Source organism: Sphaeramia orbicularis, chromosome 12 (assembly GCF_902148855.1).
Source record: "Sphaeramia orbicularis chromosome 12, fSphaOr1.1, whole genome shotgun sequence".
NCBI classification, from domain to species: Eukaryota; Metazoa; Chordata; class Actinopteri; order Kurtiformes; family Apogonidae; genus Sphaeramia; species Sphaeramia orbicularis.
The window spans coordinates 23297558-23313529 of NC_043968.1; the positions used below are offsets into that span (position 1 = coordinate 23297558).

Consider the following 15972-nt stretch of genomic DNA (forward strand, 5'->3'; position numbering starts at 1 on the left):
ACGCAAACAAGGGGAGAACATGCAAACTCCACACAGAAAAGTCCCATACCCATCGACTGGTGTTGGAATCGAACCCAGGACCTTCTTGCTGTGAGGCACGAGTGCTAACCACTGCACCACCACGTAAAAAGTCCCTGTTTCTCCTCTACTGCCCATAAGCCGTGTGGTGAGACAGTCGCACACAAGGACAGTACAAACACACATCTAAGCAGGAATGAAACAAATGTACATAAATTAAGAAAATTATATCTTTGGTAGGGGAAAACCTAGAGCCAACTGTGGGCCTCACAGGCACTTATTGGTGTGTTTAAATGCTTCAGAAATGCTCATAAAAAAGAAAGACTAGCAGCTTGGCAATAGTATTTTGTTTCTGTTTCATATGTCTATGACTTTGGACACTGGATGCATGTACAAGAGCAGCAAATATAAAGTAAATATTAACCTTAAATAATCATATGCAGATCAATAATAGTTGTGACTTTTGGTTTTATTTTCTACTAAGGCCTGTTTCACTCTACTTCCACATGATATACAACACAAACATATAACATTATGCATGAGGGAGAACAAATGACACATAACATTTACAAAAGAGTTTAAGGCATATGGGCTAAAGGTGGATCATGGAAATCTATAGGATGAAACTTGGGCTTAAAAATCAGGTGTGAAATTTTGAAGGTGAAACTATATAATGCTGATATACCTGAAATTACAACAGGGGGTTTTAATTTTAGCAAAAAATACTCATTGGTTACTAGTTTAGACAACTGTATTAACAGTTACAGTAAGTACACTGAATTAACAGCCGTGGAGATGTGATTGTCATGAATATTGGGCCATTTAGATATTATTAAATAATATCAGGACAATTTACAATTCAATAAAATCAGAAACCCAATATATTATTGTATTTGGGACATTTGGGTCAATATTCCACACATGCCACTGTATCTATAGATGGATGTTCTTACAACAAATATGTACATGAAAACACAACCAGGAAGGCTTTTAGCAATACTCCCAAAAAGTTGTTGGACTTTCAGTCTAAAGCCATCTACGTGATTTCACTAAGTGTCATTCTACCTGTGCTGTATATCCTAGTTCTGATGTGCAACAATAGGGAGAAATCAAACATTAACTTAGAGCTAATGTTTTCCTTGTACAAATGATTGTCCTTTTCCTCTTAAGTGAATAAATAAAAAAGATCATGCAGTCACACTTTGCAAGCGAAAAGGAAGTTGTAGAAAATAACAGCATGCATTAATATGTTCTGATGTATCAACAACATGCCACTAGCCTGCAATCACACTTCTAAAATGCACATTACACTACTTTGTAATTTAAGCATACACTCATCACAGCAGTGTTAGTGTCTGTCCATTTAGAGGCTGCATAACTCAGCATTCATTTATTAAATATAAAAAAAAACTATTTATGTTAAGACTTGTGGATCATGAAAGCATCACACACACAATATTAGATACCGTGTGCAAGTGTAGTTTGCCTAAATAAGTCCAGATACAGTGAACTTGTCATTATTACTGAATATTACTTGAGTCTGATGGTGGCAGCAGACAGTGATGCAGGGTTCAGATAAACTGACAGAACATTCTCTTCAGACTAACTTAGACATAAAGGCTGGGCGTGAAAGGCTTCAAGTTAAATAACAGAGTGCAAAATACTTCCAATGATAAATGAGTCACATAAAACATGCAGAAAAAACCTCAACAATGATACACCCAGGGAGCGTATACAGTAAACGCACTGAATAAACAAATGTACGTAAAACTGAGGATGACTTTTACTTAAACACATGAAGTGTAATCTAAAGGTTAAAATGTAAAGTGGCACTGATAAAGAAAGACAGAAGTGTAGAAATATATGTCGTAGTATGTTTTATAAAGCTAATGTGGTGCAAAATGATCTCACACATAAGAGTAAAATGAATCTGGATCTAGCTCAGCTCTGTAATCAGCTAGTATTTCAATGAAAACATGCAATAGGAAGGGGTGGAATAAGACATGGCATAACCCCCCCCTTCCATATACGTGGCTATTTCGCATTAGATTCTGGAGTGGTGTCTGTAGATGTGAGTCCGTAAACCATATTTAATTTGCATTTTGACATCTCTCATAATGAAAATAACAAAATTTAAGATAAATTTCCCCAAAAAAAGAAAAAAAAAAAAACCTCACAAGTTATCTTGTCTTGTTTTTTTTGCCAAAGAGCAAATAAATGTACCTAGCGGACATGGAAACACTTTTTTTTTTTGGCAAAAATTCTGACGTAGATTCTGATTGATCACCTGTTTGTGGTGGTTATGATGAGGAGACATTATTTCTCTGTCTCAAACATGAAAAAAGACATCAGTCATTTCAGAGTGTTCCACATCCTCTGTGTATTAGAGCCTTGTCAAACTTTACATTTTTATTTTTGGTGAATTTTGTGAAAGTTCGCTTCCAACTTGCTAAAAAATTTTTTGCGTTATTAAAAAAAATCCACCAGATACCAGTCTTTTCACATTATCTTCTGTAATGTTTGAGCTGAATAACTGGCTTTTAAGTTTATATTTAACAAGATGCACCTCATAAGTGCACACATAAACACTGAAATGTTGACCAACTGTGATTTAAGCTTTTCTTTTAACATGAACATTTTTAAATGGCTGCTGAAATCTAATGGGACCCAAGCACTGGAGAGGCAATGAATAACCAATTAGCTGACAGAATCAAAATCCTAATTTCAGTGATTTTTTCCAAAACAAATATACAACATTTGTGCATATTTGTTGCCTATTGTGGGTCAGGGAAGTATTTTGGCATTTCCTCCTGGACTAGTGAAAAACAGCACTCATGTCAATTTAAGGAATTTACGAAGGACAGACTAATCAATGATGAAAATAATCATTTACTGTAACCCATTTACCACATGTCTTTGTAGCTGCAACAGGAAAAGATAGCCCTATGTGTTTACTCTGATAAATATAATGTTGGATGAACATGTAGATGGACTCTGAAAACCTCTCTGATATTAAATATTCAGAATAATCGGTCACATTTCTGCACAGTGTCCTGCAGACAGTTCACTCTGGCCTGTTGCGTCGCCTGAGTCCAGATACCAGCTGCTCCACTCCTATCTCCTCAATGTTTGTTTCAGTGCCGTCCTCTAACGAAGGCATGAGCTCAGAGTCTTCCAATCCTTCGCCCTCTCCATCCTCCTCTCCATCCCCTTCCTGTTCAGATTCCTCCTGTGTGAGCTCCTTCACCTCTGTGCTTTCACTTGGAGCCTCGTCTTCATCTTCTAAAGGTTTCTGGCAGAGTTCAGACGCCCCTGCTGCTCCTTCAGATGTCTGCTTGTTCACTACTGAAGCTTCTGCTGCCAAGGTGTCACTGGCCCCGAGGGACTCAATGAGGTCTTCCAGGTTACGCTCACAAGACCCTTCTGCAACAGACACAACATGTCAAAGCTGTCAGTCACTTTTTCCAGGGGCCACATTCAGCCCAATCTGATCTCCAATGGACCAGACCACTAAAATAATTAATATAAGAGCCTATAAACAATGTCAAATTTCTCTGTTTAGTGCAAAAAATAACATTAAATTATGACAATATTTGCATCTATACAGTATCCGGGCAAAAAAGATGTGAATAACTGGAAAAAAAAAAAAAAAATTCTTAAGAAAAGTAAGTGCAATTTTGACTGTATTATGCCTCAACTTATCATTACACATGTACATTATGGATCAGATCTACAAGGGCACCAAACATTTAGTAACAGGAAGAATACTGTGAAAATTACACTTAATTTTCTTTATCTTTAGACATTTCAGGTTGTTCATATTTGTTATGGTTATACACAATTTGTTGTTAAAGGAAAGTTTGTAAATGTAAATATTTTCATAATTTTATGTTACTGTTTTGCACTAAAACAAAGAGAAAAACTGGAGTTGTCATCCTTTAGAGCAGGCATGTCCAAAGTCCGGCCCAGGGGCCAATCACGGCCCGCGGTCAGATTTTATACGGCCCACAGCTTGGGTTTTAGAATGTATCATTTATGGCCCGCTTGGACCGTTGAACCGAGTACATGAATCATAAAAGGTTCAAAATGCACTTTCTCCTTTCACCTCATGGTGGCAGCACCACTCTAACTCTATCTGGCTCTGTGACCTTGCCGTGAACCCTTCTCGCTAATTTCTAACCATGGCGCCTGTAAATAAAAAAAAAAAGTTGACAGTGAGGGCCACCGCTTCCAGGAGAGATGGGAATTATAATTTTTTTTCCCCTGAAAATCGAGGCGATTGTGTTTGCCTAATTTGTCAAGAGACTGTTGCCTTGTTTAAGGAATTCAATGTGAAGAGACACAAGCAGACAAAACATGCTAACGCATACGACAAGCTAGCAGGGAGTGAGCGTTCCGAAAAAGTGAAGCAAATTCAAGCTGCTTTAAACTCACAACAGTGACTCTTCATGTGAACCTGGGAGTTCAATGAATTCACCACCAAGGCAGGCTACCATGTTGCCAGGTTAGTTGCCTCTAACTGCTGGTGTTGTGTACTTGTAGATGTGACACAAATATTACTTTCTGAATGATTTTGTGAAAGACAAGAGTAAGAGTCATATGTTTTCATCTTAAACGTTAACAGACTTTGCATTACTGAGTAATATATGAGTAATGATTACTCATATAAGTTATGTGTGAAATGAATGTGGGGTTAAGATTTTTATCAACTTCTTGGACGTTTAAGATACTCCACACAGTTTGTTCTATGTTATCTGACTCCAGATGTGAAAGGAAGGCAGAATTGTTTTTTGTTTTTTTTTTAATTTGTTCAGACCTGAGTGGCTTAGATTTGGTTACATTGCCATTTAAAAAAATTAACATTAATAAAATGTGACAATGAAAATTAAATTGTTGTAGAACAGCACTTTTATATGTAATTTTTACTGTTTAAAAAATGTCTGAAGGGACCACTGGCCCCTGGCAATCTCCACATTATCAGATCTGGCCCTCTTTAAAAAAAGTTTGGACACCCCTGCTTTAGAGGGATAATGTCATATTATTTTTGTTACATTAAACCAAGAGGAAAATCTGGGGTCATTATTTATAGGTTAATGTGTTATTTTACTTTGGTTTGATCCTACTGGTCTGTATGTGGTCCCTGAACTAAAACCAGTTTGACATCCTTGACCATTAACATTTTCAGTGTAATTTTTGCACCTTTCATCCCGCGGGTCGGCTTGGACCCTTTGGTGGGCTGGTTTTGATCCATGGGCAACACCTTTGACACCCCTGCAACAAGTGATATTTCGACTACATTTACATCTACGGCAGGGGTGTCCAAACTTTTTTTAAAGAGGGCCAGATCTGATAATGTGGAGATTGCCAGTGGTCCCTTCAGACATTGATTTTGGGGCAAAATCATTCAGAAAGTAATATTTGTGTCACATCTACAAGTACAAGGGTCAGAGTTTTAGGAGTAGAATGATCTAAGCTGGGATTGATAACACAGTTCATATCCCCTCCAAATATCAGAAAGTTGTTGTGTAGTGAAGGGAGAGATTCAAACAGCTTATTCATAAAATGTGGAATCTTGTGTCTTTCGACAACTTTGGTGTGAATATGCATCACTTACTGAGAGCCGACTTGTCAGTTGGGGACTCGTGACCGTGGTAACTGATCAACTCACCTCTACTGACACCTGTGTAATACTACTGACCACCAGGCTCTTTGAACCTTCTGTCTCTTTGTCGTCATCATGAGTGCATTGCATTATGAGACATTTGCAGTAAGGGTCTGGTGTTTGCATACTGTGAGATTTACCTAGAAATATTATGCAATTCACATACTTTTGGTTTCATACTACAGAATCTGATATACTAAAAACCAATTAATTTGCATGTTAGAATGGAATTTCAGATACCGCCTACAACAAGGGTAGTCAACCTGCACCCAAACCACACGAGGCTCTTCAGTCCTCCAGCAACTTCCTCCAGCAGTGTCAAAAAAACCATAAGGCTCAACAGTAATAACTGTAACATACCATGTCGGGTTAGTGCACCTCCAAACTGATTCAGTATGAAAGAAGAATGAATCACAGTGGGGGGGTTTTCAGAGCTGGTGCTACTTTGGGTTGATGGAAATATTATGTCAGAATAAGAGGGAATTTTTCAGTAGCACAGTGGCAGAGACATAGAAACATACTGGGTACTGATTCTTTCACAAATGTATCCTTAATGTTAAACATTTTAGTTTCAGAAGTATGAAGGCCAGTGGGACAACAACAAAGAAGAACTGTTTCCTTATCAGTATCCCACACTCCCAATTGCACCCAGAAGATATTTTTTTGGACCAAGGCCACTCCAACTCAGTTAGGAGATAACTTGTCTGTTGTTTGGCACATTTAGTTTCTTCTTGAGTTTAAGTTAATGTCATAACAAGCAACTGTTACAAACATTCTGAGCATTCATTATATTACCATATTAGCATTTGCTTCAACATTATTACCTTGTGTTGGCTCTGCTTTCAAGACTAATACAGAACAGGTGTTTCTGTAAATGCTGCATAAATGAAGTCATGCTCTTGTGAAACAAGCTCCATACCACAATGGATGCATTGCAATGTGTTTTTTCCCCATTTTAAAGTGTGGGGACACTATAAAATGCCTTTTTGTCCTGGTCTCTTCTGAGCTACACTCCATGTTGTTACCTCCGCCAGGAGGTATTGTGATCACTTTGCTTTGTGTGTTCGTTTGTTTGTTTCTGTGTTTGTTTGCAAGGTAAGTCAAAAAGTTATAGATGGATTTTCATGAAATTTTCAGGAAATGTTGGTACTGGTACAAGGAACAACTGATTAAATTTTTGTGGTGATCGGGGGGGCAGATCCGTCTTGGCGGAGGTCTGCGCTCTCCGATTGCTTTTCTTGTTTGTTTTGATCTTGGCATCATGTGCGTCGCAATAAGCGTCCGTGTAAAGCACAACAGCAGAACCAATATTTTGCAGCTGTGGAATTAAGGAAACGAAGCTTCGATTCAGGAAATTGGAATCAAATAATTTTTTTAATCGTTTCATCACTATTACTCAGTTTATTGTTTCAGTTCTACTGAGAATAGCATGTTTTAACAAAGACACACGGGTCAGTATCACTATAAGGTGCCTTAGGTGTCCCCCAGCAGAATCTGTCACCATGAACACGTCACTAAACAATGAAATTCTGGGGTTTTATTATAAATGGGCAAACACTTACACATATCATACATATCAGTACAACTTTAAACCTCTTGAAATGTTCTTTTGCATATTCCACATACCCCTTCTGCCCTTCTAACTTTAATGAGATTGATAAGTGTTTAAATGAAAACAAATTAAAATATTTTTTTAATGTCATTAAACATGAGTTTTTCAATAAAACAAGTCTTTTGATAATTTCTATTTTATTTCTATAATAATATTTATTATTCTACATATGTCCTTGAAATTGCTGTCCACTCTGTCACTTTGGGGGAATCTTTTTTTTTTTTTTTCCACTTTGGGGGAATCGCCCCAGAAATATTCTGCTTGATGACATCACTGATGACATCATCATCATTTACAGTGTCTTTAATTGAGGTGGAAACATAGTCTGCCAGCACATTTAGTATTTACATTTATATTTCATAATTTTCATCATTTTGTGTTTATCCTTTGATGTTGTCAAGCTCAGCATGTCTACCTTGTCACCACAAAACATCGTTTAATATAAAACTTTTCAGAAATCTAAAATGTTTGTTGAACATTACTCAGTCTTCTTCAAAGATGGCCTGCTTTGACAACTCAAGGTCCAACATGTGGTCAAATGCTAACTTTAGCCAAAACTGTCCACCCTGTCACTTATTTTTACATGTATATGTCAGTGACAGGGTGGACATATTTGTTTCATATTTTGTGGTCTGCTTGTACTTTGTCTGCTAGCAAAAAATGTATAAAAAATGTGGAAGCTGGACCAACATGCATTTCTAACAGCCTACAGTCGATTTAACACATTGAGCATAAAGTGGAAAATCTCAAGGTTTTTACACATTTTGAAGTCTGAAAGGCACCATTTAGTGATATTGATTCACATGTCTTAATGCACAATTTTCTTCTGTAGGGATTTTGTCATTTTAATACTAGGATGTGCCCACATTACACCACAACAACTTACACATAACTTTTACACTATTCCAAGACAGCAGAGGCGCATCCTAAATCTATCTACAGCACCAACACAGGGCGTGGATAGATTTGGTTATGCAAAGGAGTTACTCCAATTTGGAGCTTTCTATCTACAGGTAAGGATACTTACTAGCTGAACCACCAGTGATGATTTCAGTTATATAGGAAAGAGCTTAGTTCTCTGGTAAGAGACGTGGGGGAGTGAAACTCCACTTGTGTCTCACTATAAGTCTGAGAACATGGTGTGCTGACAGTGAAAAATACAGCAAGAAAAAAAAACGGAAGTAAAGGCAGCTGTGGGTGTATAACCACATTTTTCCTAAACCACAACCTGTAGTTCAAATGCAAAGTACCTCTCAGTGTGGCTACTTCGTTTGAGAAACAAATTGTGTAAGAGTTTGTTTTGGTTTTTTTTGGGGTGGGGTGGGGGGTTGCAATGTTGCAATAGCACGTACAGCACAGCCACAATTTGCATGAAATATACCTCTTTTCTGCTGCTTTCTAATTGACAATTTGTCTTCTGAAGCTAGAACTTATTGTTTTGTGTTTTAATTGGAATAATGTACCACCAGTTAGCCCAACAGGTGTAAGTTGACTGTTACTAAACCAGCTGATGTATGATCTGTTGTGCCAGAGATGGTGAATGAGCCCACCGTTAATGTTAAGGGGCGGACAGTCCATTCCTCTCTTCTTCATCAGGTATCGGATGGTCTGGAGTTGGCTCATAATCTCATTTTTCTGTTCTTGAGCCACTGACTTCACACTGCAAAGAAAACACACAACAGAAGGTTAAAAAAAAAAGACCGCAAGAGACTGTGTAAACACATCTGAACCAATGTTATGAGCAATAACAAACTTGGTGCAGTTCAGTTGTTTAACAAGTCTCCACATTTGTTTTAGTTGAGCATACTTACAGAAAAGAATATCAAGAGATATGCATCCAAAGCAGATAAACTATACCGAATTACTAAAAACTACAATAAAATGATTACCAGTCCCCAAATACATGCATATAATGAAATACATACTTTAAATCATTCACCTACATTCATAAAATTCATAAAAATTCATACAGTACAGAAATCATTAATAAATACTACAAATTACTGCATTTTGTTATTTATCATATATTATTGCTATTTTTATACAGAATAGTACGGAGCCCGGGAAGGGACATGAAGAGAAAAAAATTTATTGCGTTATAACGCAATAGTTCAAAAGTATTGCGTTATAATGCAATAGTTTTTGCGTTATAACGCAAAAGTATTGCGTTATAACGCAAAAGTATTGCGTTATAATGCAATAGTTTTTGCGTTATAATGCAAAAGTATTGCGTTTAAACGCAAAAGTATTGCGTTATAACGCAATAGTTTTTGCATTGGGATCTGCATTCGGGATCGGACAGGTCGTCAGGTCAGACACATCTGTACCTGCAGTCCTGTGCCCTATGCATGTGTAGTTCAGATGACCGTAACTCTGTCATTATTTGTCCGATCAGAAAAATTCCAACGGTTTCTGAAACCTGAGACTCTGTGCTTTATGGACATTCTCGGGTCAGTGCGAAAATTTCACGGGCACCTGTCCTAGAAGACGCAAAATAAGCCATTCGGTGACTGGGGACGCACACAGCAGAGCGGATTCACGGAGCGAAGAACCGGAGCGCATAACGGAGTGGATAACGGATTAGATCTAGTTTTGGAAAATGTAGGCAAGACGGATATCCCAAGTCCCATGACCCCCCTGGAGGTTTACGGATGGATTTGTGACCGAAGGAGCGACTGATGGAGCAACATCTAAGAAGAAAGGTAAAGTTCACCCAGTTCCATTTAGTGGATTTTCTACATGACTGAAGCACTGTCTGCTTTTTTCTATGGAGTTTTTACTTGTTTCACTTTAGTATATGTGTAAACTGACGATTATACTGCATCGTGGTTTTATAGAATAAAGTACGAACCGTGTAGAGTATGTGTTAGTTTGGAGTATGTTGGACTTTCTGTGCGTAAAAGTGCGCATGACGCTCTACAAAGTAAGAGCGCATACGCTGATGTTCGGTGACTTTTTTTCTTCAATAGTACAATTTGACCTTGTTTTGTTTGTCTAATAAATTGTTCTATGTGTGTTATTTTTCCATGTGTCCACCGGTAGTTACATTCAAGGATGAAGAGAGAGAAGTCACGGTGATGCGCAAAGGCTCTGGTGATGAGAGCAGAGACTGAAGACAGTCCACACACAGATGAAGGACGGAGGAAGAGCCTGATGATGATCAGTCCAAATACCACAGATATTCAACACATCCACAGGAGGACGGACTTTTCGTTTCAACAGACTATTTTCCATGTGCAGACTGTGCCATAGGAGCACTGCCTGGATCAGAGCTGTGAACTGACACAACTGTTTCTGCAGAAGGCACTCTGCAGACACAGAACGGACAAATGCCCTGTGTGTGTGTGTGTGTGTGTGTGGGGGGGGGGGGGGGGGGGGGGGGGGACACACCTGTAGAGTTTGGATTTTTACCCTGTTTTTGCACAATAAAAGGCAAATACTCACACAGCTTGTTTTTAAACAGTTTTTATACTTTTAAAGTTCATATTTAACTTTCAAATGCTGTATCCATGTCTAATTTCAGTGTTTTTCTGCTAAAACTAAAAAAAAAAAAAAAATAATTCCGTTTTTGTGTTTTTTGTCATTTTAAATTGTTATTACAGTATTAAAACAAATAGTGATTGCAATATTGAACGTTCGAAGTGGTCTGCAAAAATTGACAAAACGACTCAAAGCATATTTTCCGACCTTTTTATGATCAAAATAAGAAAACCAGTCCAGGTGGACCATCTGAGGCTCAGGAGTGTAAAGGATTTTAATACAATGCGCACATCCTCCTTCTCATGCGCAGATCATTCACACTTGGCGCACATACATCTGTATCCATGAAGCTGCACACAGACATGAAGCTGGGCAAATAGGAATTTCATTCAAAAACCGTTGGAATTTTTCCGATCGGACTAATAATGAAAGAGTTATGGTCATACTACACAGGACAGGGGGGCGTGTCAGACCTGGCACGGTCGGACCCGAACTGGATTACAATGTATTATGTACGGACCTCAATCAAGAGAGAGCATATATGATTGCGTTATAACGCAAAACTATTGCGTTATAACGCAATACTTTTGCGTTATATCGCAATAGTTTTTGCGTTATAACGCAATAGTTTTTGCGTTATAACGCAATACTTTTGCGTTATAACGCAATAATTTTTATTTTTTGCATGTCCCCTCCCGGGCTCTGTAGAATAGCATACTTGTGAAATTTTTTTTTTGTCAGAAAACTAGAGCAACACCAACCGTTAGCCAGCAGCAATAAATATTGTATTTACATGGAGTTAACATGGCAGTGATGACTAACCAGTTAGTAAGTGGATCCAACTGGGTGAGGATAGAATTAAGCATCCGCTCAGTCTGGGCGAGCCTTTGTTCTAGCTCGTTTAACTGGTTTTCTGTGCAAACACACACGACAGAGGAAGCCATTATCTGTATTGTTCATGGTAACTAAATCTACAGTACACGTGAACAGACAAATGCATATAAAACAAACAGAAGTCCCGGCACACACCTGCCTCCACTGATTTTTTGGCCCCTTTTGCAAATTTTTCCTTTTGAGCCTGGTCATCAGCAGACTTGATCTATGAATTAAACATTAAATGAAAAGACATGATCAGCATTTAAGATTATTCCATGTTGTTTAGTGTAAATACATAAATCAGCCCACCTGGTTATTGTCAAATTCATATGCATCAGCTGCAGCTTTCCTCAGCTGAAGCCCACACCTAACCTTTTAAAACCAGGGTTCGCACACTATTTTCAAGGTCAAATTCAAGCACTTTTCCAGCATTTTTAAGGGTCATTTTCAAATTTTTCCTGCACAGCACCTTATAGCTGGGTCAAAATTAGGGCTGGGCGATAAAATGACATTATATCACAATATAACTTTTCCTCAATAGAAATATGAGACATGCTCGATACAATTTCGACAGAATTCATTCATCCATGTTTTGACAGACGTAAGAACAGCCAATCATAATTAAGTAGCGCTGCTCCAAATATATCACACTAGAGCTACGCCAAGATAGGCTTGACACACACAGCACAGGTGTAAGAGCAGCCGCAGCACACACACTAAGGTTTGGGCTGCAGCGGGAGATAATGCGTGTTCCCTCGGGAGAAAATCTGACCAAGAACTCGGGCGACCAGGTTACTGAAAAGTAGGGTGCGGCATAGAAGCTAGGAGTCAGACGTTCAAAGCAAGATAAGTTTTATTATCGGTTTATGCCAGTTATGGCAGTTACAGAACACACCACCACATACATACCCCCCGTATTGTTTGGTGAAGATGGTTTGTTTCGTTTGTGGTCTCTTTTAAAACTTAAAAGCTTTTACCTGCTGGTCAGACTTTTAGTTTAGTTTTAAATATATGTACCTGTTTTAATTATCTGAAACAGTTGTAAAATGTTCTTCAGCACATCTGTCATGTTCAACCTCTGACAGAAAACAAATTATATTTAAATTACAAAAATAACCTTCTGCTGTCTTCACAACTAACTTATGAGTAATGGAAAATTTAAGCTTGACAAAAATAGTGATTTGATTTATATTGTGATACTTATCGATATTGTCTGATACGAAAAAAAATATGACAATATGATTTTTTTCCATAATGCCCAGCCCTAGATAAAATACATATCTACAGGAATACTCAGGATTTTTTTTCCCACTTGTTATCACAATGATGTACACTGTATCATGCTATAAACATCTAAATTTATGTTTTATAATAGCAAAAACTAATCCCAAAAAAGGGAAGCCACTTGACGTTCTTCAGGCACACTCGCAGAGACGAAGATTAAGATAAACATGTACCTGGAGTCGACCTGAGAAAAACCGCTAATTTTCTTTTTGACATTAAGTTTTACTTTTCAAAATGTATCACCTCTCTGTACGTATGTTTGGCTTGAGTTGATATTAAAAATAAATAAATAAATAAATTTCATCACAGACTTATAACTGCAAGCACTTCAACTAAAATTCAAGTACTTTTCAGACCTTGAAATCACAACATTGAAATTCACGCATTTTCAAGCATTTCAAGCACCTGTACAAATGCTGTAAAACATTCTACTAACTACAGGCATTTTCCCTTACCTTTAAAAACTTGTAGGCTGCAAATACTCCAACTCCAATGGCATACAGAGGCATGAGTGTAAATACATAGCCCTTGTTGCTGTTGGATTTGTACTTGTCACTCTTCAGCTCTTGCTCCATCAGCTTCTTCATCTGCTGCATGTTCTCAGAGGTCTGAGATGACCCCGGCCCGTTCATGTTGATGGGTTGACCTCTGACTGCACCGGGACCTGGACCTGCTGCCACAAATACAACACCAAGAGAACACACTGACGGAGCTGAAACACCGAACCATTTAGTTTTACAAACATAACGTCTTTAAGCTGCACCTTACACCTTGTATCAGTGGATGGAGGCAGTTTGGTTGCCATGGTGACAGCTCATCAGTTTTCAAACTGTGGTAAAATATACTGGAAAGCTGAAATGATAATATCCATTTCCTTCAGAGTGAAGCTTGAGCTTTAACCCTATTAGTCACCACAGCACTAAAGAGAGCACTTTATGCCTCTTGTTAGTCTCTATAAAAGTACACTAATGTAAGTGCATCAGGGGCAGCTCCTGAAGTAAACATCCATATTTATTAATAATGTGCCAGATTAACATCATTTTTCTGAGAATGTTTTAAATGTCAGAGCAAAATTGGTAATCAAATGAGGAATTGAATCAAACCAAGAGCTTGTAAATAAAATTCAGGCAATTTAACCCTTTATAGTTCACTCATAGAAATAATCTGAAATTCATAATTTCAACCTTAGTGTGTTATGGTAGGACAGGGGTGTCTAAACCTGGTCCTCGAGGGCCAGAATCATGCATGTTTTAGATATTTCCTCTTTCAGCACACCTGGTTCAATTAATGATCAGCTCATCATTAAGCTTATAATGTAATGGAAGCCATTACATCGTTATCATTGATCCACCAGTAAAACCCATGGAGTTGGATCAATGACAGTGGAGATTTTGCTAAAAATAAATAAAAGTCACATTTTCTGCAGTTTTCTCTGTCTGATATAATAACCCTAAATTTTCATCTGAGTTTTAATGAACATCTATATGATCAGTGAACTAAAAATAGGAAAATACCTGATATTTACTGGGGGAAAAAAATGCAAAACACAGGTTAATATTATAATAAATGCTGATAAATCACTTAAGAAAAGCTACATATAGAGAAAATTCATTTGGGCACTGACATAAAAGTAGAACTGGGTCTTTATGGGCTAATGTGGGATGCACAAATATTATCTGCCAAAACAGTAGTGCTTTACAAAGTTGAAATGCTGATGTCAGAACAAAACTGTTGCTGCAAACAATGCAGAAAAGGCCAGAACAGGTCTACTCTGTAAGCTGACTCATGTGGACAGTTTGATGCCAGAAAGTCCCTGACATTCTGCAACAGATGGACCCAGACACAAACCCATGCATGGACATGATAGTAGGACGTCCCTGTGGTGCCTCAGTGGCCTGTACCTGTCCTGGAGGGACTGCAGCTGTAATGGCACTGAACATCCTGCATTATCACCCATCTGCTCTGGGTGTGGTGCAGCATCCCTTCAATATTTACAGTCCTCGGTGACAATAACGCACGTGCTCAGTACTTTATTATGGTTTTTCAGAACAAAGCATTTCATACCTTTCCTAGTGTAGCGAGGGTCAAATCTGGTTTCCTTGGTCCCTGTGCCTCCGCCGACGCCAAACAACCTCGGCAGGACGACAAATGTAAAAAGCACCGCCGTGAAAGCCAGGGCGACTTGCTGTGATGTTGACAAAACCATGGTCCGGTCAACACGGAGGAGACAGGCCGCGCGAGGAGCGACGAAAGCCCGGGACAGATGCAGACAGACAGCCGGGACACGGACACCGAAAGTCAGTGTGTTAAACAACCATACAATTATCCGGAAGGATTTCACAAAGCATAAACAACACTGTCCTGACTGCTGATAACAGCTGTCTTCCACACCAGCAGAAACCGGATATCCGGGGTCAGGTTTTTCACAATAAAAGTCGAGTAAAAAATAAACAAACCCTGAAATGAACAACCTGGTATTTGGTGTTTTATTGACTTGAATGTGCTTTTTTCCAAGGTTAATCCAGAGCTGTCAAACTTATTTAAGTTCAGATAGATAGGAAGGTTGCCTTTATTGTCATTTGACAGTACAGAGTACATCAAACGAAATTCCATTCGAAGATTAGGGTCTTCAGCCGCTGCAACACGCGCTGCCACAAGACCCATCCCACGAAAAAAACTGCGTTAAAAGTACAGAAGAAGATAATGCAAAGCACAAATGTAAGACATCATACATTTTTCCACACAGTACACGTGGACACATGCTGGGATTTTTTCATGGATTTGAAGGGAAATTGGGGGACAGCGTGAACGTCAAGGCCGACAGCAGACGTGAAGGGGAATAGGGGGAGGGGGGGATGCATGACCTGTGTAATACTTGTGGAATGAGTGTACGAAGATAAGAGTCCAGTGGGTTCGCTCCAAACGAGACACTGCAAGGCCAAGCAGAGTGGGGGAGGCAGGAAGAAACCAGCAGATAGCAGAGTTCAGAAAAACACGTCTGCTCTCTTCGAAGGACAGTCAGGAAAAATAGATAGATAGA

At 38.6% G+C, this 15972-nt stretch overlaps 1 protein-coding gene across 3 annotated transcripts; it reads right to left on the reverse strand.

Moving 5' to 3' along the window:
* Positions 1–468: 468 nt before the first annotated feature.
* On the reverse strand, positions 469–15330 carry LOC115430463 (protein FAM9A). 3 transcript variants are annotated; one of them, XM_030150486.1, is made up of 6 exons: positions 14997–15330; positions 13388–13596; positions 11802–11871; positions 11595–11685; positions 8843–8952; positions 469–3441 (listed from the first exon to the last, which is right to left on the reverse strand). In XM_030150486.1, exons 1-6 carry the CDS (start codon positions 15136–15138, stop codon positions 3083–3085), a joined length of 981 nt encoding a protein of 326 aa, XP_030006346.1. In that variant the 5' UTR covers positions 15139–15330; the 3' UTR covers positions 469–3082. The 3 variants fall into 3 exon arrangements, with proteins under 3 accessions (XP_030006346.1, XP_030006345.1, XP_030006344.1); XM_030150485.1 differs by having other exon boundaries at positions 13388–13602; XM_030150484.1 differs by having other exon boundaries at positions 13388–13605.
* Between the last annotated feature and the right edge of the window lie 642 nt (positions 15331–15972).

What these genes read in the sequence shown, in the direction of transcription:
- LOC115430463 (XM_030150484.1), bottom strand. Translation starts at nt 15,138, where the DNA reads ATGGTTTTGTCAACATCACAGCAAGTCGCCCTGGCTTTCACGGCGGTG. An exon ending in CAGCCTACAAGTTTTTAAAG is followed by an intron (nt 11,872 to 13,387) that starts GTAAGGGAAAAT and finishes TTTAATTCATAG; the next exon opens with ATCAAGTCTGCTGATGACCA. An exon ending in CAAAAAATCAGTGGAGGCAG is followed by an intron (nt 11,686 to 11,801) that starts GTGTGTGCCGGG and finishes GTGTTTGCACAG; the next exon opens with AAAACCAGTTAAACGAGCTA.